The following is a 27,401-nucleotide window of genomic DNA, read 5'->3' on the forward strand; positions in this document are numbered from 1 at the left end:
GATACACTTGAAGCTCTTTGGATATTGCCCCCTCCTATTGCATTCCCTATCCTCTTTTTCCAGTCTTAACCATTATCTGAATTTTATATATATATACCATTCCTATGTATATTCTTATATTTTTTATTAAATTTGCATTTATCTATAAACAGTATAATTATTGCTTTCACATGTTTTAAGACATATAAATAGAAATTATATCACATTAGATTTCTCATAACCTTTTTTTTTTGGTTTAACATTGCTTTTGAGGTTTGTTCATGCTGGTAAGTGTAATACTAGTTATTTGTGTTACATGCTGTTTAATATCTTGTGTGAATATATCATTATTTATTTGTTTTCCTACCACTGGTCATTTAGGTTATTCCCAATTTTCTGTTGTATTTTGTTTTCTGATTATGCCACAATTTATCTTTTCTCGATTGTTGTATATTTAGGTTATTTCCAGTGCTTCAGTGAACATTTTTTTTTTTTTTTTTTTTTGCGGTACGCGGACCTCTCACTGTTGTGGCCTCTCCCGTTGCGGAGCACAGGCTCCGGATGCTCAGGCTCAGCGGCCATGGCTCACGGGCCCAGCCGCTCCGTGGCATGTGGGATCTTCCCAGACCCGGGCACGAACTCGTGTCCCCTCCATCGGCAAGCGGACTCTCAACCACTGCGCCACCAGGGAAGCCCTAGTGTACATTTTTATACATGACCCTTTGAGTACACATTTTAGACTTTATTTATATACCTATAAGTGAAATGACTAATTTTTAACCTTACTATAGATGTTGCCAAAGTACTCTTCTAATTAGTTGTACTATTTACATTTGTTCCAGAGTTCCTGCTTCTATATATTATTACCAATTCCTGATATTGTTAGATTTTTAAAAAAATTATTGAGAACTTCATCTGTGGGAAATATTTTTCTCTTAAAATTTTTTTTATTTGCAATTTCCCTTATTACTAATAAAATCAAACATTATTTCATGTTTCCTGGCCATTTGGATTCTCCTTTTATGAACCGCCCATTTTTCTGTTGGGTTTTTTTTTTTCCCCTCTTTTAAATTGACTTGTAAGAATTCTTTACATATTTTAAATAATCCATTTTTGATTATATGAGTTGCAAATATATTCTCTAAGTCTATATAGCTTATCATTACCCTTTGTTTATAAAGTCTTAAAATTTAATCAGATTTATTCATCTTTTTATTTATGGTTTGTGCTTTTTCATCTTATTTCCTTCTGGAAGTTTTATTGTTTTGCTTTTTACACTTGCGTAAGGATCTGATTTTATTATTGTTCTTTAAGAATATGGGCAGCCAGTTGTCCAAGCACACCTTTTGAAAAGTCTAAATCACCAAATTTTTTCTGTAAAGGGCTAGATAATAAATATTTTAGACTTTGTCAGTCAAGAGGTAAAATTAAGGATATTATGTAGGTACCTATATAACAAGAAAGAAAACAAATTTCTGCAAATTAAAAAAAAAAATTTTTTTTTTCTCGGCCATGCTGTGCAGCTTGCGAGATCTTAGTTCCCTGACCAGGGATTGAACTCAGGCCACCACAGTGAAAGTGTTGAGCCCTAACCACTGGAGCACCAGGGAATTCCCTCTGCAAATTTTTAATAAAATTTTTATTAAGTTCAAAATACAGTAGTAGTACTTTATTTAGTAATACAGGTCTACTAGTGAGAAGAGGTGGAATTCTTTTTGGGAGGGATAGCATTTTGCTTTTGGGGGGGTTCAAAGTTAATGTTCCCTGTCTTTAAAGTTGATTGCAAATGTGTCATCTGTTAATACTGATTTGTAATGAGAGTTTACATATTTCATCTTTGAAAATGTGTTTTCACACAGACAGGTACTACCAAATACTGATATTAGTCTACGAGCATTTGATTTTATTTGAGCATATTCATTGCTTGGAAGGCATTTATAGAATTCTTTTAGTTTCTTCTCTGATATTTTTGCCGTTTAGTTTCTTCTCTGATATTTTTGCCATTACATTGTAGATTAATCATTTCTGATTGAAAATTAGGTGGAAGCTCCTCAATTGCACAGTTAAAAGGACTTTGAAATAAGGAAATTTCCTTTGTGATTGCACCACCGTCTGAAAAACACTGCTGGAACCGTAGTTTGCTTGGAAAACATATCTGTGGCAAATTTGTGTGGGAATGGAGATAGGGCTTCTTGTTTTAACTTTTAACAGCACAGGAAAAGTATAAAGTCGCTTGCCATTGCTTGTAATTCAGATAACATTAGTTGTTTTTGAAACATAAGTTTTGCGTATAGGCACTTTGGTAATTTTGGGTTGAAATCATTAAGAAACATGAAGTCCACAGCAAAAGCTAACTTCCAAAGCCATCTGGTATTTGACAGTGGCTGAAGGCTGTTCTTCAAAAAAGTTTAAGTTTTTACTCTGAGCTCAAAACATTGCAATAAAAGGTTCCTATTGCTAAGCCATCAAACTGCTTACTCTAGAGTAAAGGAAATTAAAATATTCAGTTTCTGGGAATTTCCTGTCAGTCCAGTGGTTAGGACTTGTGCTTTCACTGCCACGGTTCTGGGTTCGATCCCTGTTCGGGAACTAAGATTCTGAAAGCTGTGCGGAGCAGCCAAAAAAAAAAATATTCAGCTATTTCCTTTTTTTTTTTTTTTAAATAAATTTATTTATTTATTTTTGGCTGCGTTGGGTCTTTGCTGCGTGTGGACTTTCTCTGGTTGTGGCGAGTGGGGGTCACTCTTTGTTGAGGTGCACAGGCTTCTCATTGCGGTGGCTTCTCTTGTCGCAGAGCACGGGCTCTCGGTGCGTGGGCTCAGTAGTTGCGGCACACCGGCTCTAGAACACAGGCTCAGTAGTTGTGGCACATGGGCTTAACTGCCCCATGGCATGTGGGATCTTCCTGGACCAGGGCTCAGAACCCGTGTCCCCTGCATTGGCAGGCAGATTCTTAACCACTGCGCCACCATGGAAGTCCCTCAGCTTCTATTTCTGACAAAAATTAACAGAACTAATGATTATAAAGTCTACAAGAGCAAATGACTACTAAAGATAGGAATTTATTTATTTATTTAAAAATTTTTTTTAAGATGGGAATTTATTAACAAAATCCACATTGAAAGTGTGACATTTGAATTCAACTTTCCCCTTTCCTTATTTGGACATGATAGATATGTGCTGTTGTTTCAAAGAAAAAGTTACAGTACATGTGACACTTGAAATGTTCAGTTATAAATGCGTTGCTGCGGTTTTTAGGTTGTCGAGCAGCAGTGAAAATGCTGCGTGTGCTCTCTCACAACTACTCCATTCTGCCATTGTGACTCAAAAGCAGCCATAGACAATAAGTAAATGAATGAGTGTGGCTGTGTTCCAATAAAACTTTGTTTATGGACACTGAAATTTGAATTTCAGATAATTTCATGTATCATGAAATATTAATCTTTTGTTGGATTTTTTTCCAACCACTTAAAAAAGTAAAAACCATTCTTAGTTTGAAAGCTGTAAGCCATAGTTTGGTAATTCCTGGTATATCTTTTTTCCTATATTGCCAACTCTGTCATATGTTAAGTTTTCATATATGAATGAATCTTTTTTCAGGGATCTTTATTATGTTTTATTTTGTAAATTTCTTTTTCATTATGTCATGGCCTAAAAATTCATATTTTATTTGCAGAGAGGGTTTGTCAAATAATTTTCGTGTCTGTGGACTAAAAATTTGATTTCTTGCTGTTTCCATTTATTTTACTTGATATAAATCTTTAATCTGGTTGATTTTGTTGCTAAAATTAGTAACTTATTAATTTTTCATTAATAGGTCTTTACTGAAGATGAAATTTAGATGTAACATCCCACTTCCTGTTCTAAAATACATCCCAATTTTTTTTGATAAACCAGTATCAGTATTTATAGCTCAAAATATTGTTCATATTGAAACATGTAGTCTACTATGATTACATCTTCTTTCTTGAGCAACTTTGTTGTCTCTAGTATTAAAAATTGCCTTATTTTTAAAGACAGCTTTATTTAGATATAATTCACATACCATACAATTCACCCATTTAAAGTGTGCAACTCCTTAGCTTTTAGTATATTTACAGAGTTGTGCATTCATTACCACAATTTTAGAACATTTTCATTACCTCAGAAAGAAACCCCACACCCCTTGTCAGCCCTCCCCAGTGGTCCAACCTGTACAAGCCCTAGGCAAATGATAATCTATTTTCTGTCTCTCTAATCCCTGTCTGTCTCTATAGATCTGCTTTCTAGATGTCTCTCTACTTTCTGTGCCTCTGTCTATTCTGGACATTTCATATAAGTGGAATCATATAATATGTCATCTTTTGTGATTGACTACTTTCACTTAATGTTTTCAGGGTTCATCCATATTGTAGCATGTACCAGTACTTCATTTCTTTTATTGCTGACTAATCCATGGTATGGATATATTTTATTTATCCATTCAGTAGTTGATGGATGCTTTTTGGCTATTATGAATAATGCTGCTATGAACATTTATGTATAAGTTTTGCATGGATGTAGGTTTTCATTTATTTCAAGTATATAATAAATAGGAATAGAATTGCTGGATCATATGGAAGCCATTTAACCATTTGAGGATCTTTCAGACTTTTCCAAAGTGATTGTACCATTTTACTTTCCTTCCAGCAGCGTGTGAGAGTTCCAATTTCTCTACATCCTCACCAACATTTGCTACTATCTGTCTTTTTGATTATAGCCATCCTAGAGGGTATAAAGTGGTATCTCATTGTCATTTGCATTTCCCTGATGGCTGATGATGTTAAACATCTTGTCGTGTGTTTACTAGTCATCTGTCATCTTCTTATCTTATACTATGTGTATCTTCTTTGGACAAGTATCTGTTTAAATCCTTTGTCCAACTTTACTTTTTTTAATTGAGTAGTAATAATTCTTTATATATTCTAGATATAGGTCTTCTTAGATAAATGATTTGCAAAAATTTTCTCTTGATGGTGTCCTTTGAAGCACAAAAGTTCTAAATTTTTATGATTATTTTTATTGTTGCTTGTGCATCATATCTAAGATGCCTTATTACTATTTTTTTTGTTTAGTGCTCTTTGTGATCTAACATGAATTCTACCGTAGTTCTCTGCCAGAGCTTTAAAACTCCTCTAACTATGGTCAAACACATCAATAAATCCATCAGTTCAACTGTTATCTTGTATCTTCATTCCTCAATCAGTTTAGAATATAAATTCTTCAGTCCCAGGAAATTTTTCTTGAATTTTTTCCCTAATTTTCCCCTGTTTTCTTTTGAAGCTACTATATAATATAGGAACACTGTTTCAATGAGAGGGACTTTACTATGGTAACACTGTTAGCCTCTTTCTCTACCTCTTCTTCCCCTTCACAGGAGTGGCTTATTTGATTAGTGAGTGCAGTAGAATGACCTTGGGCATGCTCACTCTAACCTTTTCATCTCTCTTTTCATTCCAGCCTGCAGACAGCCAGTATTTTGGCATATTCTTAGCCAGTGCAGTAGACTGAGTGCACGACTAGCTCTGCCTTTTGGGGGAAATATTTCAGTTCTTGTGGATAACTTCAATTCAGAGAGCGTTAGCAAGCCATTTCCAAACCGCTCTTGAGCTGTGTTCTCCAACCTAGCTTTATATCAAGGATAAAGCTGACATTTTGCTCTCAATTTTTCTGTTCCCTCTCTTTTTCTCATCTGATTCTGAAATCAAGTGGGGAAGAGACGTGCTTTTTTAAAATTGTGGTAAACTGCACATAACAGAATTTACCATTTTAACCATTTTTAAGTGTACTGTTCAGTGGCATTAAGTATATTCACATTGCTGTGCAACCATCACTATCATCCATCTCTAGAACTTTTTCATCTTAAAATGAAACTCTGCACCCGTGAAATAATAACTCCCCATTTCCTCCTCCTCCCAGTCCCTGGCAGCTGCCATTCTACTATCTATTTGTGAATTTGACTATTCTAGGTACCTCATGTAAGTTGAATTATACCATGTTTGTCCTTATGTATCTGCTTTATTTCATTTAGCATAATATCTTCAAAATTCATCCATGTTGTGGCATGTGTTAGAATTTCCGTCTTTTTTAAGACTGAATAATATTCCCCTGTATGTATATGTCACATTTTGTTTATTCATCTGTTGATAGACTTTTGAGGTGTTTCCTCCTTTTAGCTATTGTGAATAATGCTGCTGTGAACACTGGCTTACAAATACTCTTTCTAGTCCCTGCTTTAAACTCATTTGGGTATATACCAGGAAGTGGACTTGTTCAGTCATTTGAGTCCTCCTAATGTATTAGCGTTGCTGTGTAATAGTCCACCTCAAAATTTAAGTGGCGCAAAGCAACAATGATTTATTATTTTTTTACAATCCTATGGGATGACCAGGCAATTTTTGTTTTCTTCTTACCTGGGCTCATTTTTGTGGCTATATTCATTTTGTGGGTTGTTTGGAGCTAGGGGGTCTAAGATGGCTTCAATCACATGTCTGAGGCCTTGGTGGGGACAGCTAGAAGGTAGGCCTTCTCTCTGCACATAATATATCCTCATTCATAGTTTAGCTTAAACTTCTTGACATGGCAGCTGAGTTCCCAGAGAGTGAAGGCAGAAGCTGCAGGGCATCTTGAGGCCTAGGCTCTAGGACTTCACGACAAATTATAGGGCAAAGTTTACAAAGCTAGCCCAGATTCAAGGGGTGGGGAGAAATAGACTCCAACTCTTGGGAAGATTGACCAGGTCACTGTGGGGGCCATTATTAAAATGATCAATTACACCTAATAACCTAATAACTGATCCATAGATGAGGAACCTTGAGAAATAGGGAAGGACTGCCATTAGGGAACAAAAAGGCCTTCTGGTGAGTCTTAAATGGGGTAGCTTGCTGTTATGTTTTAACAAGCAGAGAAGCATGTGGATTTTTTTGATCTTGGTTATTTGCAAGAACTATATTGTACCATGCAGTAAGTTTTTGTTTCTTTTTATTCTTCTTTTTAAAAATTTTACCTTTGGCTGCTGTGCACAGGCTTTCTCTAGTTGCGGCAAGCAGGGGCTACTCTTCCTTGTGGTGCGCGGGCTTCTCATTGCGGTGGCTTCTCTTATTGTGGAGCATGGGCCCTAGGCACACGGGCTTCAGTACTTGTGGCTCGTGGCCTCTAGAGCGCAGGCTCAGTAGTTGTGGCGCACGGGCTTAGTTGCTCTGGGGCATGTGGGATCTTCCCGGACCAGGGATCGAACCCATGTCCCCTGCATTGGCAGGTGGATTCTTAACCACTGCACCACCAGGAAAGTCCCCATCTTTTTCTTCTTTTTTAAAACAAGTTGTATGGTTAGCTTTAAACTAATGCAGCTTGGGTGAGAAGGCTTTAGCTGACTCAGGCAGGCCATATCAGCTTTACTATGTGGACTGTTTTAACTTGAGATTTGCAACTGGCCTAGAATTATAGGCAAAACTGAACAGGGATTTAATTTTTAATGGTTTGGTGAGCATAACAATTAATGCTTTTATGGACTTCTTAAACCAGGTCTGCAGCTTTAAACTGCAAAGATGTCTAAAGTTTCAAATGTACTATACAGTAGTTAATGACTAAGGCTCTAGCCTTAAATTGTTAATTCCAGGTCTAGAAAGAGAGTACTAAATCTTTTTAGGTTAAAAGACGGTACTTTGTAATTATGTAACTTGTCACTACCCGTCCCCTGCCCCCCACTATATGGTCTCAAGTATTTTTGGATTTAAATACATGAGCTCTTAACTGCAGTAATTTTAGTGACTGAAAGTGGCTTCACAAAAGGTTGGTTCATTTAATTAAGGAACAAATAAAAATGAGTGGGTGGATACTTTATTATAAAGAAAATAATGCCACATTCTTGATTCTTGGGCTTGGTTTGAAAAATATACTTCAGTCTTTTTTTTTTGTCCATGCCATTGCAGTCTGTGGGATCTTAGTTCCCCAACTTGCGCCCGGCAGTGAAAGCACCGAGTCTTAACCACTGAACTGCCAGGGAATTCCCTACTTCAGTCTTTATAGTCAGTACAGGAGCAGTGTGAGGATGAAATCAAATAAAGGTAGACAAGTTGAATAAGCTAGAGGGAGAGAGGTTTTCTTAGACATCTTAGAAGAGCCCTACCCCTCCAAAAATTTACACACACACACACACACACACACACACGAATAATTGAGACTACATGGTTTGGGGGGAGGTAATGACGAGTTATATAATTACAAAGTTAGCCCCCCTAGTACCCTCTTTTGACCTATAATGATTTAGCATAGTCTAGGTCTAAAAATAGCAATTTAAGATAGAACCTGAGTCGCTAATGGTTTTCTCTCTGTATATGGAAATGAGGTCTTGAAGGCTATATAGTATACTGTGGTATGGCTATGAGATAATGTATTTGCATATTTTTCTATATATGGACATTTGGATGATTTCCAATTTTTCTCTACCACAAATGTTGCTGCAGTGAACATTGTTGTGCATGTGTGTGAACATTTCTATAAGATATATAGAAATGAAATCACTGGGTTGAAACGTATGCAGAGTTTACATTTTTAAGAAAATAGGTATGGCCATATTCTTCTACAAAAATACTGTACCCACTGAGATTCATAAGCAAGTGTGTGAGAATACCCTGTCCCCTTGTCAGTATTGGATAGCAATACAAATTTAGCTAATTTGCTGGATGAAAAATATTTTGTTGTTTCAGTTGATTATCTTTGATTTCTGCTAAGGTTCAGCATCATTTCATTTATTAGACATCTTGTATCTCTTCTTGAAATGTTTGTATATATTTTTAAACCTATTTTTATTAGTTTTTGTTTTTTGCTCTTATTGATTTGAAGGGACTCGTGTATATTATTCTTTTCTCTCAATATGTACTTTTCTCTTTGATTTAGTTTATGATGTTTTGTTTTAGAAAAGTTTTAAATTAGAATATAGTGAAATCTTTCCTCCCCCCCACCGCCCTTTATAGCTTCTGGATTTTGTATCTTGTTTAGCATAAATTTTCTTCATACCAATATTATAGCAATATTTTCTCATAAATACTTTTAAGACATTTTTTTTCTTTTAGCTCTGTAAGCTATGTGAATTTATATGTGTTAGGTGCAAGATAGAGATGGCTATTTTATCTCCCTAAATGAATTATCTCTTGTTTCAACATCATTTATTGAATTATAATAAAGTATTGCAACAATATTATAAACATTGCTCTGTTTCTAGAACCTGTTTTCTTAAATTGATCTGTAGGTGTTCCTGTTCCAGTATACTCTTTAATTTTAATTGCTTTAAAATATTTATTTTTATAATTGGTAAGGTAGTTCCCCCTCATGTTTTCCCTTTTCAAAATGTTCTTGTCATTTTTGGGTTTTTTTTTTGTCCATATGATTTTAGAATCAGTATGCCAAGTTACACACACACACACACACACACACACACACACACACACACACTGGGATTTTAAAATTGGAATTGCCTTGAATTTATAGATTAATTTGGGGGAAGAATTTATATCTTTGTAATATTGAAGTTCCCATTGCAATGACATGGTATGACTAGTTATGTCTGTTATTTTCTCCTGTAAAATTTTCTAGTTTTCCTCATGTTGGATGAGGAACAGAATGGCTTCTGGTGCCATGCTACTTGGGTTCAATCCCTGCTAAGCTTGGGCAAATAAAAATCCTTTATTTTGTGTGTGTGTGTGTGTGTGTGTGTGTGTGCTTTAGTTTCCTCACCCATAAAATGGGAATAATAACTCATTGGGGTTATTATGAAGATTAAATGGGTTAAGACATATAAGTTAATACACTTAAAATGTGAGGTGTTATTATTAAATATATATTTATAGTTTCTTTTGCTTTTGTGAATAGGATCTTTTATTTAAATCTCATTTTAATTGGTTACTTTTGGTATATAGGAAATTCATGATTTTCGTTCATGGTTCTTGATTTGGATGCTTTGCTGAACTCTTCATACTATACTAATATATATATATATTTTAAATTCTCTTGCATTCTCTTGGTAATCGTATATTTTTGCAATGAATTGTTTTAGCTTTCAGTATCTTTGCTGTATAAATGTATTTTATTTATTTATATTGTGGAGCTGTTTTCATTTGCTAGGACTTCTAATACAGTGCTGAATAGAAGTGATGATGAAGAGCATTTTGTCCATAACTATCTTTAAATGGATTTGATGATTTTGTAGAAGTTAACTCTCTGTAAAGCTAAGGGGAGTGTGTGTGTGTGTGTGTGTGTGTGTGTGTGTGTGTGTGTGTTCTTAATTTGTTATGGAGTGGGTTTTGGATTTTCATTAAATTATTTTTATTATACAAATAAGTGATTGTATTTTTATTACAAAAGATTGAAAAATATGTAGAAATTATAGAGTAAAGCATGAAAGTTCTTGTATCTTGCTCTACTTTTATTCCTCTCTCCAGATGTATATATTATTGTTACATTTGGTTTGTATCCTTTTAGTTCTTTTGCTATACCTTTATGTACATTTAGTGTGTATATGTGTACACATAATTTTATTTATTTTATAAAACTACTTGATATTTTGTTTCATTTAGCAGATATTAAGTATCTATCATGTATCAGGTACCCTTTAGGCATTAACATTCTTTTGTTCATTCAACAAATATTTCTTAAATGTTTCCTAAGTGCCAGGCAATGTCTTAGGTGCTGGGAATATAGCTATGAAGAAAAAGAAAAGCCCTGCCCTCAGAGCTAACTTTCTAAAGGTGCAGACAGAAAAGTTTTTAAAAACCCCAAAAAACTAAAAAACAAAAACAAGTGATGATAAATAGTGTGAAAAAAGTTAAAACAGGATAAAAGAGGATAGGGATGGACTGGGGTGCAATATTAGTGCGTCAGAGAAAGCGTGTTTGAAAAGGGGACATTTTAGCAAAGACTTGAAAGAGATGGAGCAGATGTTCAAGAAAGAACAATAACGTTTTGGTCAGAGCAAAGAGAATGAGGGAAGAGTAGGAAAGAAGTTTGGAGAAGTGGTGGGGCGCCAGATTATGTGGAGCTTTCTAGGCCCTGGTAAGGATTTTGGATTTTATTCCAAGTATGATGGGAAGCCATTGATGGATTTTGAAAAGAGAAATGGCCTTGTATTAGTTTGTTAGGGCTGCCATAACAGAATACCAAAGTGACTTAAACTACAGAAATTTATTTTCTTACAATTCTGGAGGTTAGAAGTCCAAGATAAAGCTGTCAGTAGGTTCGGTTTCTTCTGAGGCCTCTCCCTTTGGCTTGCAGTTGACGGTCTTCTTGCTGTCTCCCCATCTGCTCTTTGATCTGTGTGTGGGCATGTCCAGTGTCTGTGTGTCCAGATTTCCTCCTCTTAATCAGGACACCAGTCAGATTAGACTAGGGCCTACCCTAATGGCCTCATTTTAACTTAATCACATCTTTAAAGACCTTATTTCTAAATACAGTCACATTCTGCGGTTAAGACTTTTTACATAAGACTTTTGGAGGAACACAAGTTAGCCCATAATACACCTGATCTGCTTTCTTCAGGCTGCTAAGGATAGACTTGAGGTATGTGTGTGGGGTGGGAGTGGGTAGTGTAGGCTTTTTTTCAGACTTTCTTGGGAAGAACTAATACCTTGTCATGTTCTCTTTTCTGTTTTCTCCATTAATCTGATTAAATTCACATGTTGTTTTCTAATAATTTCTAAAAACTTCTGATCTGCGTAATGGCATCCTTTTCTTTCTTTTATTGAAGTATAGTTGATTTACATTAATGTGTAAGTTTCAGGTATACAGCAAAGTGATTCAGTTATACATATATAAATATAATATATTTTTCAGATTCTTTTTCATTATTATAAGATATTGAATATAGTTCCCTTTGCTATACATAAATCCTTGTTGTTTATCTATTTTATATATAGTGGTGTGTATCTTTTAATCCCATACTACTAACTTATTTCTCCCCACCCTCCCTTTCCTCTTTGGTAACCATAAGTTTGTTTTTTACGTCTGTGAGTCTGTTTCTGTTTTGTAAATAAATTCATTTGTATTAGATTCCACATATAAGTGACATAATACTTGTCTTTCTCTCCCTGACTTACTTCACTCAGTATGGTAATCTCTAGGTCCATCCATGTTGCTGCAGATGGCAGTATTTCATTCTTTTTTTATGGCTAAGTAATATTTCACTGTGTGTGTGTGTATGTGTGCATGTGTGTGTAACATCTTCTTTATCCATTCATCTGTTGATGGACACTTAGGTTGCTTCCATGTCTTGGCTATTATAAATAGCACTGCTGTGAACGTTGGTGTGCATGTATCTTTTCAAATTAGAGTTTTCATTTTTTCTGGATATATGCCCAGGAGTAGGATTGCTGGATCATATGGTAACTCTGTTTTTAGTTTTTTTAAGGAACCTTCATACTATTTTCCATAGTGGCTGCACCAATTTACATTCCCACCAACAGTGTAGGAGGGTTCCTTCTTCTCCACACCCTCTCTAGCATTTATTATTTGTAGACTTTTTGATGATGGCCATTCTGACTGTTGTGAGATGGTACCTCATAGTAGCTTTGATTTGCATTTCTCTAATAATTAGTGATATTGAGCATCTTTTCATGTATCTGTTGGCTACCTGTACGTTTTCTTTGGAGAAATGTCTATTTAGGTCTTCTGACCATTTTTTGATTGAGTTGTTTGTTTTTTTGATATTGAGTTATATGAGCTGTTTGTACATTTTGGAAATTAACCCCTTGTTGGTTGTATCATTTGCAGCTATTTTCTTCCATTCTGTAGGTTGTCTTTTCGTCTTGTTTATGGTTTCCTATGCTAACATTTTCAAAGTCTGTTGTGATTTTGTTCTCAAACAAAGCCAAAACAAAAAATAACCATAACTTTTTTTTTTTTTTTTTGCGGTACGCGGGCCTCTCACTGCTGTGGCCTCTCCGTTGCGGAGCATAGGCTCCGGACGCGCAGGCTCAGTGGCCATGGCTCACGGGCCTAGCCGCTCCGTGGCATGTGGGATCTTCCCGGACCGGGGCACGAACCCGTGTCCCCTGCATCAGCAGGAGGACTGTCAACCACTGCGCCACCAGGGAAGCCCGCTGTTTTTTAAATGTGATTTTTGATATGGGAAGGAGATAAATCCATGTGTTTTGTCTTCCATCTTGACTCATAGGCTCCTTTTCTTGTTGCATGTTATTTTTTATAGTTTCTGCTAGAAAACTTTTTTTTTTCCCATCTTCAATGCTCAGGTTAAGTGTACCTTATCTCAGAAGCCTTCCCTGACTGCTTCCTTCTTTCTAACATCCTGTGTTTACCTCTGTCATTCTGTATTGTACTGGCTTTATTGTATTGTACTAGACAGTGAGTGCCTGAGGATGAATAATGTGATTTTATTCTCTTTACCCTTAATGTATCTTATACACTTCAGGCTGCTAAGTAAATGTTTATTGACTAACACACTGAAGAATGAGTATAAATGCGAGAAGTTTGTCATAGGTACTCAGTCATCAAACTGGCACAACAGTTTTACTAATTAGGATAGTCATGCTTACAGCGGTGCTACTAGTCTGTGGGATTTACTTTTCTTAGAGATGTAGCCATTTTCTTAGTTCATAAAAGCATCTTTGGAGACTGGTATAAAATATCAAACACATTGTACCAAAAGGAATCAACAGAGTTTAAATATAATGAGATTTTGATTCAATATTTAAGCTGATATGACTGCTCTGTATATTGAGTGATATGTCTCTTTTAGGGTAGGTCTTCTGGTATGGTAGAATGTTTATTAAATACTTATAAGCTAAAAAAAAATAGTAAGGGAGGCTGGGTGGTGGGTTTGTTGTCTATGTTTAACTTCTAAAATTTAGTTTTTGAATAGGTAAATATATTTTCATAGTACAAAATTAAAAATACAAACAGGGTAGATTCCCTGTATTTAGAAAATACAAACAGGGAAGCATCTCTCTCATACTTTCCCTGTAGATACTTGGAAACTGATAAGCTTTTGAGGTTCTCCTCACAATCAACCAGTTTTCATTAGTTTAAAAATAGTGTTGGGTGTGTGTGTGCGTGTACTTGGATTTTTAAAATAATTCTGCTAAGCTGATCACTTGCGTTGGTGTAGTATAATGAATGGCTGACTCAAATGTTTTGTGATTTTTCTTTTCTTTTTTTTTTTTTTAGATACATCAAATTACGAAATGGCTTGCAGGCACTTTTGATTTCAGACCTAAGTAATGTGGAAGGTAAAATGGGTGATGCAACAGATGATGAAGAGGAAGAAGAAGAGGAGGAAGAAGAAGAAGATGACGACGACGACGATGATGATGAAGATTCTGGAGCGGAAATAGAAGATGATGATGAAGAGGGTTTTGATGATGAAGATGAGTTTGATGATGATGATGAACATGATGATGATGATCTTGATACTGAGGATAATGAATTGGAAGAATTAGAAGAGAGGGCAGAAGCTAGAAAGAAAACCACCGAAAAACAGGTGTGAATCATGTCTGTTATATCTTTTTCTAATTTGGGAATTCTTTGGGATAAGTTCCAAGCTTATGTTTATCTCTTAATGGCCAAAAGGAAATATATATCTTTTGATCTTAGTAAAGGTATATTTATTCTGTATAAAGATTACATTTAAAAAAATGTTTTGCTCTAATTTTAAAAGTGACAAATGCTTATTATAGAAGCTAATGGAAAATAAAGAAAAACAAAAATATAAAAGTTGCCCATAACCATAACTCTCAGAGGTAATCACTGGTAGTATTTGACTGCGTTATATGTTTTAAAAACAAATGCCTGGAGGTGAGGATCCGCATAATTCTTAGCCTGGGATAGAGGAATAAGAGAGAGTATCATCCTTGGAGAGACTGGAAAAAGCATAAGAAAAGAACAAGGCTAGTGTAGAGTCCTCACCTGGGCCTAGGGTTCTAAGAGTCCTCATATGGGTAATTTCTGTCTTGGTAATTGAATGTGATTTATCTCTTTTTATGAGGAAGCACCAGAGGTCTGAATAAGTAATAAGTAAATTGGAAGAAATGAAATAGAAATGGGGAGTTGAGCTTAGTTAGTGAAACGTATAATGACAATAGGTGAATAGATAAGTAGGGCTTGATAGAGATAATTTTCCTCTCTGGATATTTTTTTAAGAATGCTTCCATTTTGCAGTAGGAAATACCTATATTGGAGGATAATATTCTGGAGCTATTATAGTGGAATTGATCAGCAAATGTTTGTTAAAGCTAGTATCTTGAATATTGATAATGCATTCAACATGGTACAGTCCTCAAAAAATGAATTAAAGTTCAGATTATTAACACTAAAATCTAAAGGTCATATGTATAATACTATAAAGTCAGCTCTCAAAGTGTGAAGATGTGAGATTTAAGTAGCAGATATGGCCTAAATAAATTCTTTGATAGATACTCTTCCTGGAAAAAAATATTTTTTTTTAAAGAAGATTGTGGCAATTCTTTCACTGAGGTGTTGGAGGGATTGAGTCATGTTTAAAGAAGCTATTTGCCCTTGCTATTCAGATAGTGAGTGATGCCTGTTTTGGGAGAGCAAGATAGGTCAAGTGGTTTTAGTTTGGAAAGCTTTAGGGATGAAAACCAAAACACTGGGGGGAAAAAAAAATATATATATATGCTACTTGATAGTCTATACTAAAGTCTTTGTAAGTAAATTGGGAATTAATAAGTTCACTTTTAATTTAAAATAGATCTAGTAATTCCAAATAGAGGAATAATAGAAGGGAAGAAATGATAAAAGTCAGAAATGGAAAGAACATTGACAGTCAGGAAACCTGAATTCTAATTCTGAGTCTGTCACTATCTTTCTGAATGATCTTAGGCCTTTTCATTTTCTCGTCTTTTTCTCATTTCTAAAACAAGAGAATTAGGTTACATAAATTTTAAAGTCCATTTTAGCTCCAGAACTTACTGTGTTATAACTTCATACCTGAATATTCCTTGTCTTTAAGTTTCTTTCTATATATCTATTTGTAGCTTTTCCTGTGTTTTGGACTTCTGTATACCTTCTATCAACTGATGAGCAAAACTCTAGGATTAAATTAAGAATTGTTTTGACAGCCAATTTTATTGTCAAGATATAATAAAATATCTTAGATTTATACAGAAATTGTGAACATCTTTGACAAATGAATATGTGCATCCAGTATTTTGGGTACCCCTTTTTATCTTGCTTAAGTGCATCAAACTCCAAATGTTACCTTGTCTAGAAGCAGTAAGGTCACATTCTAGAGATCATTTAAAAAATGGCTTAGATGCTGCCTTTCTTTTCTGAGAACTTGGTATGATATATTCCCTCATATGATATTGATAGCTAATTCTCTGGATATTAGAAAGGAATGGAGGAACCTAATGTAATTTGAAGAAGAGATCGAATTGTTTAGATTCAGATGCAGTGGGTACACGAGTGAAAGGCTTTCCTTTGATCCCATGATCTGGGAAAATGATTTATATTCATTGAATGAATAAATGCCTACAAAAGGGAAATAACGTAGATAGTCTAGGTAAGAGGTGGCTTAAGAGTAGTATAGGGTTTGCAGCAGTTTTATGATTTTTTGTTTGAAAAATGTGAAATGTGTTCAAGATAAATATGTGAATTTATAAGGGTAGTGGGAAGAAAAAATTTTGAGGTTTTTGGAGAACTTTTACCTAATTAGCAAGTTAACTACTCTTTTGAGTTATCATTTTTATCCCCTCTATTTTCTTCCTCTCAAAAGGAAATTGTTCTTGATCTGAAAGCTTTGATAAATTAACAAGATTGGAATTTAAGTATGATATATGCTGAATTATGATATGTTTAGGCCTTTCTTAAGTCAATTCTCAAGTATGAATTTTTCAAGTATGAATTTCTTGGGTAGATAATTCTCAAGTATGAATTTCTTTTCTAGCAATTGCAGAGCCTGTTTTTGCTGTTGTCAAAGCTGACTGATAGACTGTGGTTTAAGTCAACTTATACAAAAATGTCTTCAACCCTGCTGGTCGAGACAAGAAAACTTTATGGGGTAGTTGGAGCTGAAAGCAGGTTAGGCATCTATTAAACATCACAGAACAGGTTAGACTGTGCCTTAAAGAAGTGGATATTCCCTCATGTTGTAACTGAGTTTATGTGCCTAAGTCTTAAGTATGGGATTTATGGTATCAAGTGAGACTATTTGGTTCTTCCAAAAACGTACTTTTTTTTCTCCTCTGACACATGGTTAGACTTTATACCAGGTGTATGCTATTTTTTAAAAGCCCTCTAAGAGGATAACCATTTATCAAAACAGTCTTGTGTCATCGAATCTGTTAGCCCTTTAAAATTGACATTTGTAAAATTTGGAAAAGTTAATAATTCAACTTTCTATCCTCAAGGATTCAAATTGACTATTTTTCTCTCCCCTTTTGTATCTTTTAACTTATAATGATATAATGGTATGCCCTGATCATTTTAAATGCAGAATTTGGTATGCCTCCTGACCATCTATTTTGTTGGAAACTGATTTTCCCAAGGTATTGCGAGAATATCAACCAATAAGTATTTTATATATCTTCAATAAGAAGTGAAGAACTAAAAAGCCTCTTTAAAGTTTAGTTCTGTAGTTTTTTAATAGTTAAAGATTTTCTTTCTTAACCATTTATTTATTTTCTTTGTTAGATGTTTTCCTGACTTGTTATTTTATGCCCTGTTTTAATAAAAACAAGATTTTCTGAGTAACATATTGAGAAGTTTCCATCTAGTAACTGAGTTACTGAACACAGAGAGCCTTTAATTGCTTAGAGATCTTTAGACAGAATCTACTCAGGTATATTACTTCTGCAGATTTCTGAAATCTGATAAATCAGGAAACAAACTTGGTCCAGAACTTTGAAATGCTGGCACAATATAATACTTGGGTGGGCTGGCCAGTCCCCCTTCGCTTTTTTCTGTCTGTTTCTGCTTTTTTCCTTAGGTCTGCACCTGTTCAGCATTTGGCAGGATGGCAAGAGGAGGAGCAGCAGGGTGAAACTGACACAGTTCTGGTGAGTTTCACTTTGCTGCTCCTCCTGATTCTCAGGGAAAGAATTTTGTTACTTTCTATTGGAAAAAGCCCATCTCCAAGTGAATCTTTAAAATGAGATGATAATATTATTCCTTTAGGATTGACTCACTGTTTATTTGTATGTGTTCTACTTACTCCAGTCTGCAGCGGCTCTTTGTGTTGGAGTTGGGAGTTTTGCTGATCCAGATGACCTGCCAGGGCTGGCACACTTTTTGGAGCACAGTAAGATCTTTGTAAAATATCATTCCCGGGTGTGTTTTTCCCTCTAAATTTGAATGAAATGATTTCAAAGATAAGTAACTGGTTTGGTAGAATTATAATTTGTTTAATAAGAGAAAAACTAAGAAAAAATGTTAGTGGATATCATAGGGGAAGACTTAATTTTAATCTCCTTGAGTGCACTTATTTTGAAGATTAGAGTGAAACCACTTAGAAAACTATTTTAAAATGTAGGTTTTATTATTCAGGTACAGGAAGCCCAACAAATCAGGAGAAAATTGCTAACCTCGAGGAATTTAGGCTGTAGCCTTGGGAGGGGCAGTCTCTTCCAGGGCTGGCAAGGCCTCAAGATGTCAAAGCATCAGAAATACAGAAAATAAAAAGGCATGATTAATATCAAAATAAAACAGAAAATCTTCAGTTTAATTATGAATGTACCCAAGTAAAACCTTTGTGAATGCTATACAGTTATGATACTTAAATTACTCATTTTTTTGTGTTCTGGTTTTCTAAGCTATTCAATACTTGAGGGTAAACTTCTCATGAGATTTTACAGTAGAAATTAATCTGCTTATATGTCTGTGTTTACATTTTAACCTTTTCACAAATAAATTATGTATTTCTTTCATTAAAAATAAAATGTTTAGGCTTTGAGAATAAAAGTAATGTATGAACGTTATAGAAAATTACAAAAACAGAAGTGTAATGAAGAAAGTATTATCCAGATGTAACCATTGTTCATGACATATTTTCTTCTTTTTTTTTTTCCTGCATATGAGAAATTTCATCCTTGTTAATAAAAACATTGTCTGTATCTTTGTGTTCTGTGACTTTGTGTTCTTTCCACTTAGTGGTATTCATGGGTAGTTTGAAATATCCAGATGAGAATGGGTTTGACGCCTTCCTGAAGAAACATGGGGGTAGTGATAATGCTTCAACTGATTGTGAACGTACAGTCTTTCAGTTTGATGTCCAGAGGAAGTACTTCAAAGAAGCCCTGGATAGGTAATTAACTCAAAATGTATTTTTATTTTGATTATCTAATGCCACCTTACAATTGGAAATATTGGGCATTGTTCTATGGTATTTCTTTTTGAGCAGTGTTCTAATTCTGTAGAATTGTCACAATACTTTATTTGGAGAAAAGAGCAAATTATAAATACGCCTTGGCTCTTGTTTTGTAATCCTTAGTCTTTGTTTTAAAGACTAAACTGAAGCCCTTTAAACACCTTTTGAGTTTTGTACATAACATAGTCTCTATTGACTCATTATTGCAATTGTTATTTTCTAATTTAGTAGAAAATATGGAAAAACAGAGAAGCAAAAAGAGATAAGATTGCTCCCAATTTCATAATCTAGAGTTAACCGTGGTTGATATTTTGGAATATAGCTATCTATACTCGTAATGTATATGGGATCAGCTTGTTCATATCTTTTCATATTTTTAAACAAGGTATATCACTTTTACATATAATTTTATAATTTATAAAGCATGATTTTAAGTGATTGTTTATGATTCATATTATATAGAAGTACCGTAATCTGTTCAGCCAGTCACATATTATTGGACAGTTGAATTGTTTCCAGTTTTCTAGTATTGTAATGCTATGATGAATATCCTAATCTTTGTGTACATCCTTAATTATTTCTTTTAGTTAAGGTCTAAGGAGTGAAATTTCTGTCTATTTTCATGAATATTTTTAAAGCTTTTTTTAAAAGAACTTTTGATACTCACTGCAAAATTGTCTTCTAGAAAGTTTACGTCAGGGCATTAGTAGAGCTTTGCTATCACAAGGTTGTAAACCAAAGCCTACGCTGGAAAAAAAGGAGTCACTTTATACCAAAATCTAGATAAATATAAGATTGAAATATAAAAAAAAGAAATCTCAAGTTTGACCAGTATAATGTAAGCCCTGAGGGCAGAAATTTTGGACTATTTTTTGTTGATATATCTCCAGCATCAAGAATTTGGCAGATACTTGATATTTCTTGAATGAATTAACACAGTTTTTCTTTAATAGAAAAAAATACCATAAAATCAAAACAGAAATGGCAAAAAAAAATCTCAAAACATGACAAAGGTCCAGTTTTCTTAAAGAAATTGTCTCATCCCTTAAGAGATTAATTTAACCCTGAGAAAACTTTTAGGTAAATTCCTGTAAGTTGAAAGCATATACCATTATTTTCAATGAAATAAATATTTTATGTGTTCTTCTTTTCTTTTTCTTTTTTCTTTTTTTTTTTGCGGTACGCGGGCCTCTCACTGTTGTAGCCTCTCCTGTTGCGGAGCACAGGCTCCGGACGCGCAGGCTCAGCGGCCATGGCTCACGGGCCCAGCCTCTCCGTGGCATGTGGGATCTTCCCGGACCGGGGCACGAACCCTTGTCCCCTGCATCGGCAGGCAGACTCTCAACCACTGCGCCACCAGGGAAGCCCCTTTATGTGTTCTTGAACCCCCAAATTAACAACTTTTTTTCCTAAAACAATGCCAAAATTCCATTAAAATTGATGCAGTTACTTTGATGACAATATTTATAATAGGATACAACTTAGTGGTTTTTCTTCATTAATCTAAAATATGGCTGTCTACTTGCATTCAGTGAACTAGTTTATAGCTCTTTTTTAATCATATACTTAAGGACATGCTTATAGCACATAGATTTGATCTCAGTGTTTCTCTAATTAAACATTTAATTCCCAAATAACAAACCAAGGAATAGAGACAAAAGAAATTAACAAAGGCAATGCAAATGATACCCAAATTTATCTTTTCTATAAACTTAGAAAATTAGGAATACTCTGGGACTTCCCTGGCCGTCCAGTGGTTAAGACTCCACGCTTCCACTTCAGGGGGTGCAGGTTCAATCCCTGGTTGGGGAACTAAGATCCCACATGCCGCATGGCCAGAAAGAAAAAAAAAGCCATGAGAAAATTAGGAATACTTTTAGGATGACTGCATGTTTGCTCTTGTTTCAAAGTTTTCAGCTTCCAAGTTTCACAACATTGAAACAGGTCTTTATGTGTGAAGAAAGCTTAAGCAGTAGACAAGTTGAATTCTCATGACTTTATATTTGGTTATATCCAGATATAAAGAAGGAAAAAATCCACTTCATTGGAAAAAAGAATAGGCAAGGGATATGTTGAATAAATTCTGACCACCTCAGAGATGATGAAACTTGGTATAAAGTCTAGTTAAAGAACTTGTTTCATTTCTTCTTAAGAAATTCTATGTATTTGAAATCTAAGGACTACTTCAGGAAATCAAAAGATATTTACACATTTATTATATATTATTTCTACTTAAAAGAAAAAGAACCTATCAGAATTAATAATAAGAATGCTACTGCTTAATAGGAGAAATAAATAAGAATATCAAACCATGAATTCATGCCATAAATGGTAGATAGTGGTAGAGCATTAAGCATTGCCTATACTATAATAAATATGAAAATATTACACTTCTACAGTTAGTAAGGAATAAAAAGTCTTTGGATCATTTTCAAAGGACTCTTATATAGTGTGGATTAAGTGCCAGTATTTTTTAATAAGTCAGTAAAATCCAATTCCTTCACAGGTCACATTGTTTATCAGTATCTTGAATCATTTAAATAAAAAGTTGAGATGACTGAATTTTTACTCTAGTAAGTAAATGAGAATGGAAGCTGCTTTTGCCCTGTTGGCATTTGCTAATTTCAGTAAATTTGAACTTTGGTTTATCAGTATTTCAGGGCAAGAGCAAGAATTATCAAAGCCCAGGATGTTCATATGGTGGGATGTCTAACAGGATGCCCTTCTCGTGATAAACTGGGACTCCAGAAGGCATCACCCTCAGGTTGAAGAAATGGATTAGCCATTCTGAGGAATTACAGCCTGCTTTCAAAATGCCTGAGTTGCCTAGCAAACCTTAAGCCTTGATTGTGATTTAACATGGTCCAGAGCTGGTAGTGTTCTCTGATGCCCAAGAGAAGCAAACACAAATCCTCTCAAAAGGAAAATACCTTTATTTTATGCTTTATATTACTCCTATAAACAGTTTTTCAAGTAGAGTGACCAGCATTCAGTCACACATAAGCAGGCACACAGCAAAACAAGACAACATGAATGAGAACAGAAAACAGAAAAAGACTTTTAATGCCTTAGAAATCTTAGAGATTGGAATGTACGATTACAAAAATGATTCAATTTTAAAGAAATAAGGGACAAGTTTGAATACAGTTGCAAGGCATAGGAAACTATAAAATGTGACCTATGGGATTTGAAATATAAAAAAAAGAAAGAGCATTTTGAACTGAGACATGATAATTGAAATTGAAACCCAATGGACAAGTTTAAGAGAAGAGTAGCTGTAGATGAAGATAGAATTTGTGAATTGGAAGATAGACCAAAAGAAATCCCTAATACAGTATGAAGAGAAAAAAGATGAAAGGTACAGAAAAAAAGGAAAAGGGGCATAGTGGATAGAGTGAAAATGTCAAATATGTATTTACCTGAAGTCCTAGAAGGAGAGGAGAGAAAGATAGAGTAGACAAAATACTTGAAGGTTTGATCACTGGAAAATTTCCAGAACATCAAATCAGACGTTAAAGAAGTTTAACTAATTCCAAAAGTGTATATAAAAAGACATCCACATATAGAAAGATATAGTGACCGCAGAAAACCAAATACAGAAAATCTTTGCAAGATGGAAGGGCAGAACTCCTTCAAAGTCATATTAGTTAGTCTGATGGATGACTTTTCAACAGCAGTAGTGGAAGCTAAAAGATAGTGGGGGGCTTCCCTGGTGGCGCAGTGGTTGAGAGTCCGCCTGCCGATGCAGGGGACACGGGTTCATGCCCCGGTCCGGTAAGTTCCCACATGCCGCGGAGCGGCTAGGCCCGTGAGCCATGGCCGCTGAGCCTGCGCGTCCAGAGCCTGCGCAATCGGAGCCTGCGCTCCGCAACAGGAGAGGCCACAACAGTGAGAGGCCCACGTACCGCAAAAAAAAAAAAAAAAAAAAAAAAGATAGTGGGATATCTGTAATAGCCTGAAAGAAAATAACTACCAACCACCAATTCTACACCAAGCAAAAAATACCTTGTAAGAATGATTGTAAAATAGACCTTTAGACACACAATTGAGAGTGTGTGCCACCAGCCAACTTACCAAAGGAAATTTAAAGAATTTATTTCAGGCAGAAGGAAAATGCAGATCAGAGATGGCAAAAAAAGATAGAAGAACAATGAAAGTCATTTTATGTGAATAAATATAAATGAACATTGATTACTTAAAACAGTAATTAAAAAACTTAAAAAGTATACAGAATTAAAACAACAATAACATCAATCAGGAATAATGATGATGGAGAAAAAGGTATTTTTATAAGGTATTGATTAACATTAGACATTGATAAGTTAAAAGGATACATGTAATATTTTCAAGGGTAACTTCTAAAAGAACACAATTTGAGCGTAAAAATTCCAAACCAGTACAGGGAAAACATTTGGAATAATTCTTTTTAATAATAAATTCAAAGAAAAATAAGTAGTAGGAGAGACAGAACAAGTGGGAGAAGCAGTACAAAGTAGGATGGAGGTAGATGTTGATCCATATATAACAGTAATTCTCATTAAATGTAAGTGGATTAATTTCCAATTAAACATTGTCAGACTGGATTTTTAAAAACCCAATCAAATAGTTTTCAAGACTTAGATGTAAGGCTTGGAAAAAATACTACTGTTGCTCAAAAGGCTCACTTCATATTGATAAAACTTAACTAGGAAGACATAATTATTTCCAGTTTGAACACATCTACTAACATAGCCTCACAGTAAATCATATATAAAGACCAATGAACAAGTACCAACTGCAGTGGGAGATTTAACACCCCTTTCTCAGTAATTGATAGAACAACCGTAAAATCAATAAGGATGTAGAAGATTATAACAAAAGGATTACCACTTTTTTTCATAGATGTATACAGAATGCCTAATTAACACTTTCCAACTACAAAATTTTTTCAGTTGACCCTATTTTAAGCCACAAGTTCAGTCTCAAATTTCAAAGCATTGAAACCATATTAATTATGTTTTCTGAAAACAGTGTACAGTTAAATTTTAGCTAGAAATCAGAAGCAGAAAGCCGACTAGAACATTGCCTTATGTTTGGAAATTAAATATATTTCTAAGAAACACCTGGGTAAAAGACGAAAGCATATCAGAAATTAGAAAGTATTTTATACTGAATTATAAAAATATTATAGAACAAAAGTTGTGGGATGCAGCAATAGTAGTACTTAGAGGGAAATATATAATCTTAAATGTATATGCTAGAAAAGAAGAATGGCTTAAAATTAATGAGCTGATCAATCTCAGGAAGTCTGAGTAAGACCAGCAAAGTATGCCCAAAGAAAGAAGAAAGAAATGATGAAAATAAATGAAATAAAAAGCAGACTGACCTCAGAAGAATGGTGAAATAGGACCTCCAAAAAGCTCCTCCTCTATAAAAGCAATGAGAACATTGCCAAAAATTGTCAAAATCAACTTTTTCAGAACTCTGGAAATAACCAAAAGCTTGCAACAATCCAAGGAGTATTTATTCAAGTGAGTGACTAAATCTTACTAAGAACAGTGAGTTTTGTGGCATTTTAACTTGCCCTATTTCCATTGCCCTCTACCCAGCTCTACAGTAGTCTCGAAAACAAAGAGGTCCCACAATCTCAGTAAAAAACAGCAGTCTAGCAGCCACTGAAGGGGGCTGGATGGATTTAGAGCTCTCTAAAAACATCATTCTGGAGAATCTTCATTATTTGACCTGTCTGGTAATTTCCTGGGAACCACCATTCACGGATTTTTATGTATTTGGCCTGACTGGGAGCTCACCCATTTGCAGAAATCTTTCTCTGGAGGCATTTGTTGAAAACATTTGGATGGAAGTTGTTTACCTTTATGACTACCTGAGGCAGTGGATAACAGTTGGGGCAAACAAATAGGCTATTCAAAAAGCTTAAAAGGAAAAACTGGAAAATGAGATATCCTAAGGGGCTTTGAAAAGCTCCAGTATATTCCTGGAAATTTTGAAGGTCACATATGTGCATATAGCTGTGTCATGTCCAGGGCTGTGTGCATGCTCAAGAAAGACCTAAGAATGCCTTAAGCTGTCACCATGGTTGACCTTGAGTCTCTGGGCAAGCAGGATGTGATGGCTAAGGCAGAGTTGTAAACTGCCTGACTGAATGTTGAAAGCATCCCCCAATATGCACAGACAACCCCTTGGCAAGGCATTTAATGAAATCTCTCCTCAACCAAAGATTATCACTAAGCTAACCAAGCAGTGGTTGTACTTGCCAAAGAATATGGACTTTACAGAATTAGTTTAAGAAAGGTACTAAATATATAAACAGTAAGAACAGCAAACAGCAATAATAACAAACCCTGGGGAGGGAGGAGAATCTTGATTTACGGAGTTGCCACATTATATTATTTAAAATGTTGTTTTCAACAGAAAGTTATGAGGGATGCAGAAAGTATGGCTGAACACCAGAAAAACAGTAGTCAATAGAAACTGTCCCTAAGAAGGCCCAGATTCTGGAGTTACTAGGCAAAAACTTTAAATCACCTTTTTTTTTTTTTAACACCTTTATTGGAGTATAATTGCTTTACAATGGTGTGTTAGTTTCTGCTTTTAACAAAGTGAATCAGCTATACATATACATATATCCCCATATCTCCTCCCTCTTGCATCTCCCTCCCACCCTCCCTATCCCACCCCTCTAGGTGGTCACAAAGCACTAATCTGATTTCCCTGTGCTATGTGGCTGCTTCCCACTAGCTATTTTACATTTGGTAGTATATATAAGTCCATGCCACTCTCTCACTTCGTCCCCACTTACCCTTCCCCCTCCCCGTGTCCTCAAGTCCATTCTCTAGATCTGCGTCTTTATTCCTGTCCTGCCCATAGGTTCTTCAGAAACATTTTTTTTTTTAGATTCCATATATATGTGTTAGCATATGGTATTTGTTTTTCTCTTTCTGACTTCACTGTGTATGACAGACTCTAGATCCATCCACCTCATTACAAATAACTCAATTTCATTTCTTTTTATGGCTGAGTAATATTCCATTGTATATATGTGCCACATCTTCTTTACCCTAAATCACCTATTTTAATTATGTTCAAAGAGCTAAAGAAAACTGTCTAAGAACTAAAGGAAAATATGAGAATGATGTCTTACTAAATAGAGAACATCAATAAAGAGATACAAATTATTAAATAGAACCAAATAGAAATTCTGGAGTTGAGAAGTACAACTCAAATGAAAAATTAACTAGAAGGGCTCAACAGAAGATTTGAGTTAGCTGAGGAAAGAGTAAACAAACTTGAAGAAAGGTTAGTTGGGATTGTCCAGTCTGAGTAACAGAAATAAAGAAAAGGAATGAAGAAAAATAAACAGAGCCTCAGAGATCTGTGGGACACCATCAAGCATACTAACATGTGTATCATAGGTGTTCCAAAAGGAAATGAGAAAAGGGTAGAAAGTATTCTTGAAGGTATAATAGCCAAACTCTTTCCAAATTTGATAAAAGACCAAAATCTACACATTCAAGCAACTCAAGGATTTCCAGAAGGATAAACACAATGGTATTCACAACAACGACATTCACAATAAGACACATTATAATCAAGCTGTCAGAAGCCAAATGTAAAAAGAATATTGAAAGTCGCAAGAGAAGAGCAGCTTTTTTCATAAAAGTTAATCTCAATAAGGTAAACAGGTGCTTTCTCATCAGAAATCATGGAGGCAAGAAGGCAATGGTATGACACATTCAAAGTGCTGAAAGAAAAAGACTACAAACCATGTATTTTATATCCAGCAAAAATATCCTTCTAAATGGAGAAATTAAGACAATCTCAGATGAGTTAAAAACCAAGTTTTAAGTTTGTCATTAGCAGATCTTCTCTATATGACATACTAGATGGATGGAGTCCTTCAGACTGAAATGAAAGGACGCTGAAATCCACATGAAGAAATAAAGCATACTGGTAAAGGTAACTATATAGGTAAATATAAAAGAAAGTATAAATATACTTTCTGTAATTTTTTCCCTATCTGATTTATAAGATAACTAACTGTATAAAGCAAAAATTATAAATCTGTGTTGAT

At 34.8% G+C, this 27,401-nt stretch overlaps 1 protein-coding gene across 6 annotated transcripts in view; it reads left to right on the forward strand.

Moving 5' to 3' along the window:
* Nucleotides 1–27,401, forward strand: part of NRDC (nardilysin convertase) — a 100,536-nt gene that overhangs the window by 17,589 nt on the left and 55,546 nt on the right. For 5 of the 6 annotated variants that reach the window (XM_029229109.1, XM_029229108.1, XM_029229103.1 and 2 more), the window contains 5 exons: nucleotides 14,173–14,485; nucleotides 16,913–17,046; nucleotides 17,954–18,023; nucleotides 18,184–18,265; nucleotides 19,114–19,267. In XM_029229109.1, coding sequence (XP_029084942.1) covers nucleotides 14,240–14,485; nucleotides 16,913–17,046; nucleotides 17,954–18,023; nucleotides 18,184–18,265; nucleotides 19,114–19,267 — 686 coding nt within the window. In that variant the 5' untranslated portion in view covers nucleotides 14,173–14,239. The remainder of the gene's footprint in view (nucleotides 1–14,172; nucleotides 14,486–16,912; nucleotides 17,047–17,953; nucleotides 18,024–18,183; nucleotides 18,266–19,113; nucleotides 19,268–27,401) is intronic. The other variant, XM_029229106.1, reaches the window with a different exon arrangement.

This window comes from Monodon monoceros, unplaced genomic scaffold (assembly GCF_005190385.1).
Source record: "Monodon monoceros isolate NGI ecotype Baffin Bay Population unplaced genomic scaffold, NGI_Narwhal_1 Super_Scaffold_18, whole genome shotgun sequence".
In the NCBI taxonomy this organism is placed as follows: Eukaryota; Metazoa; Chordata; class Mammalia; order Artiodactyla; family Monodontidae; genus Monodon; species Monodon monoceros.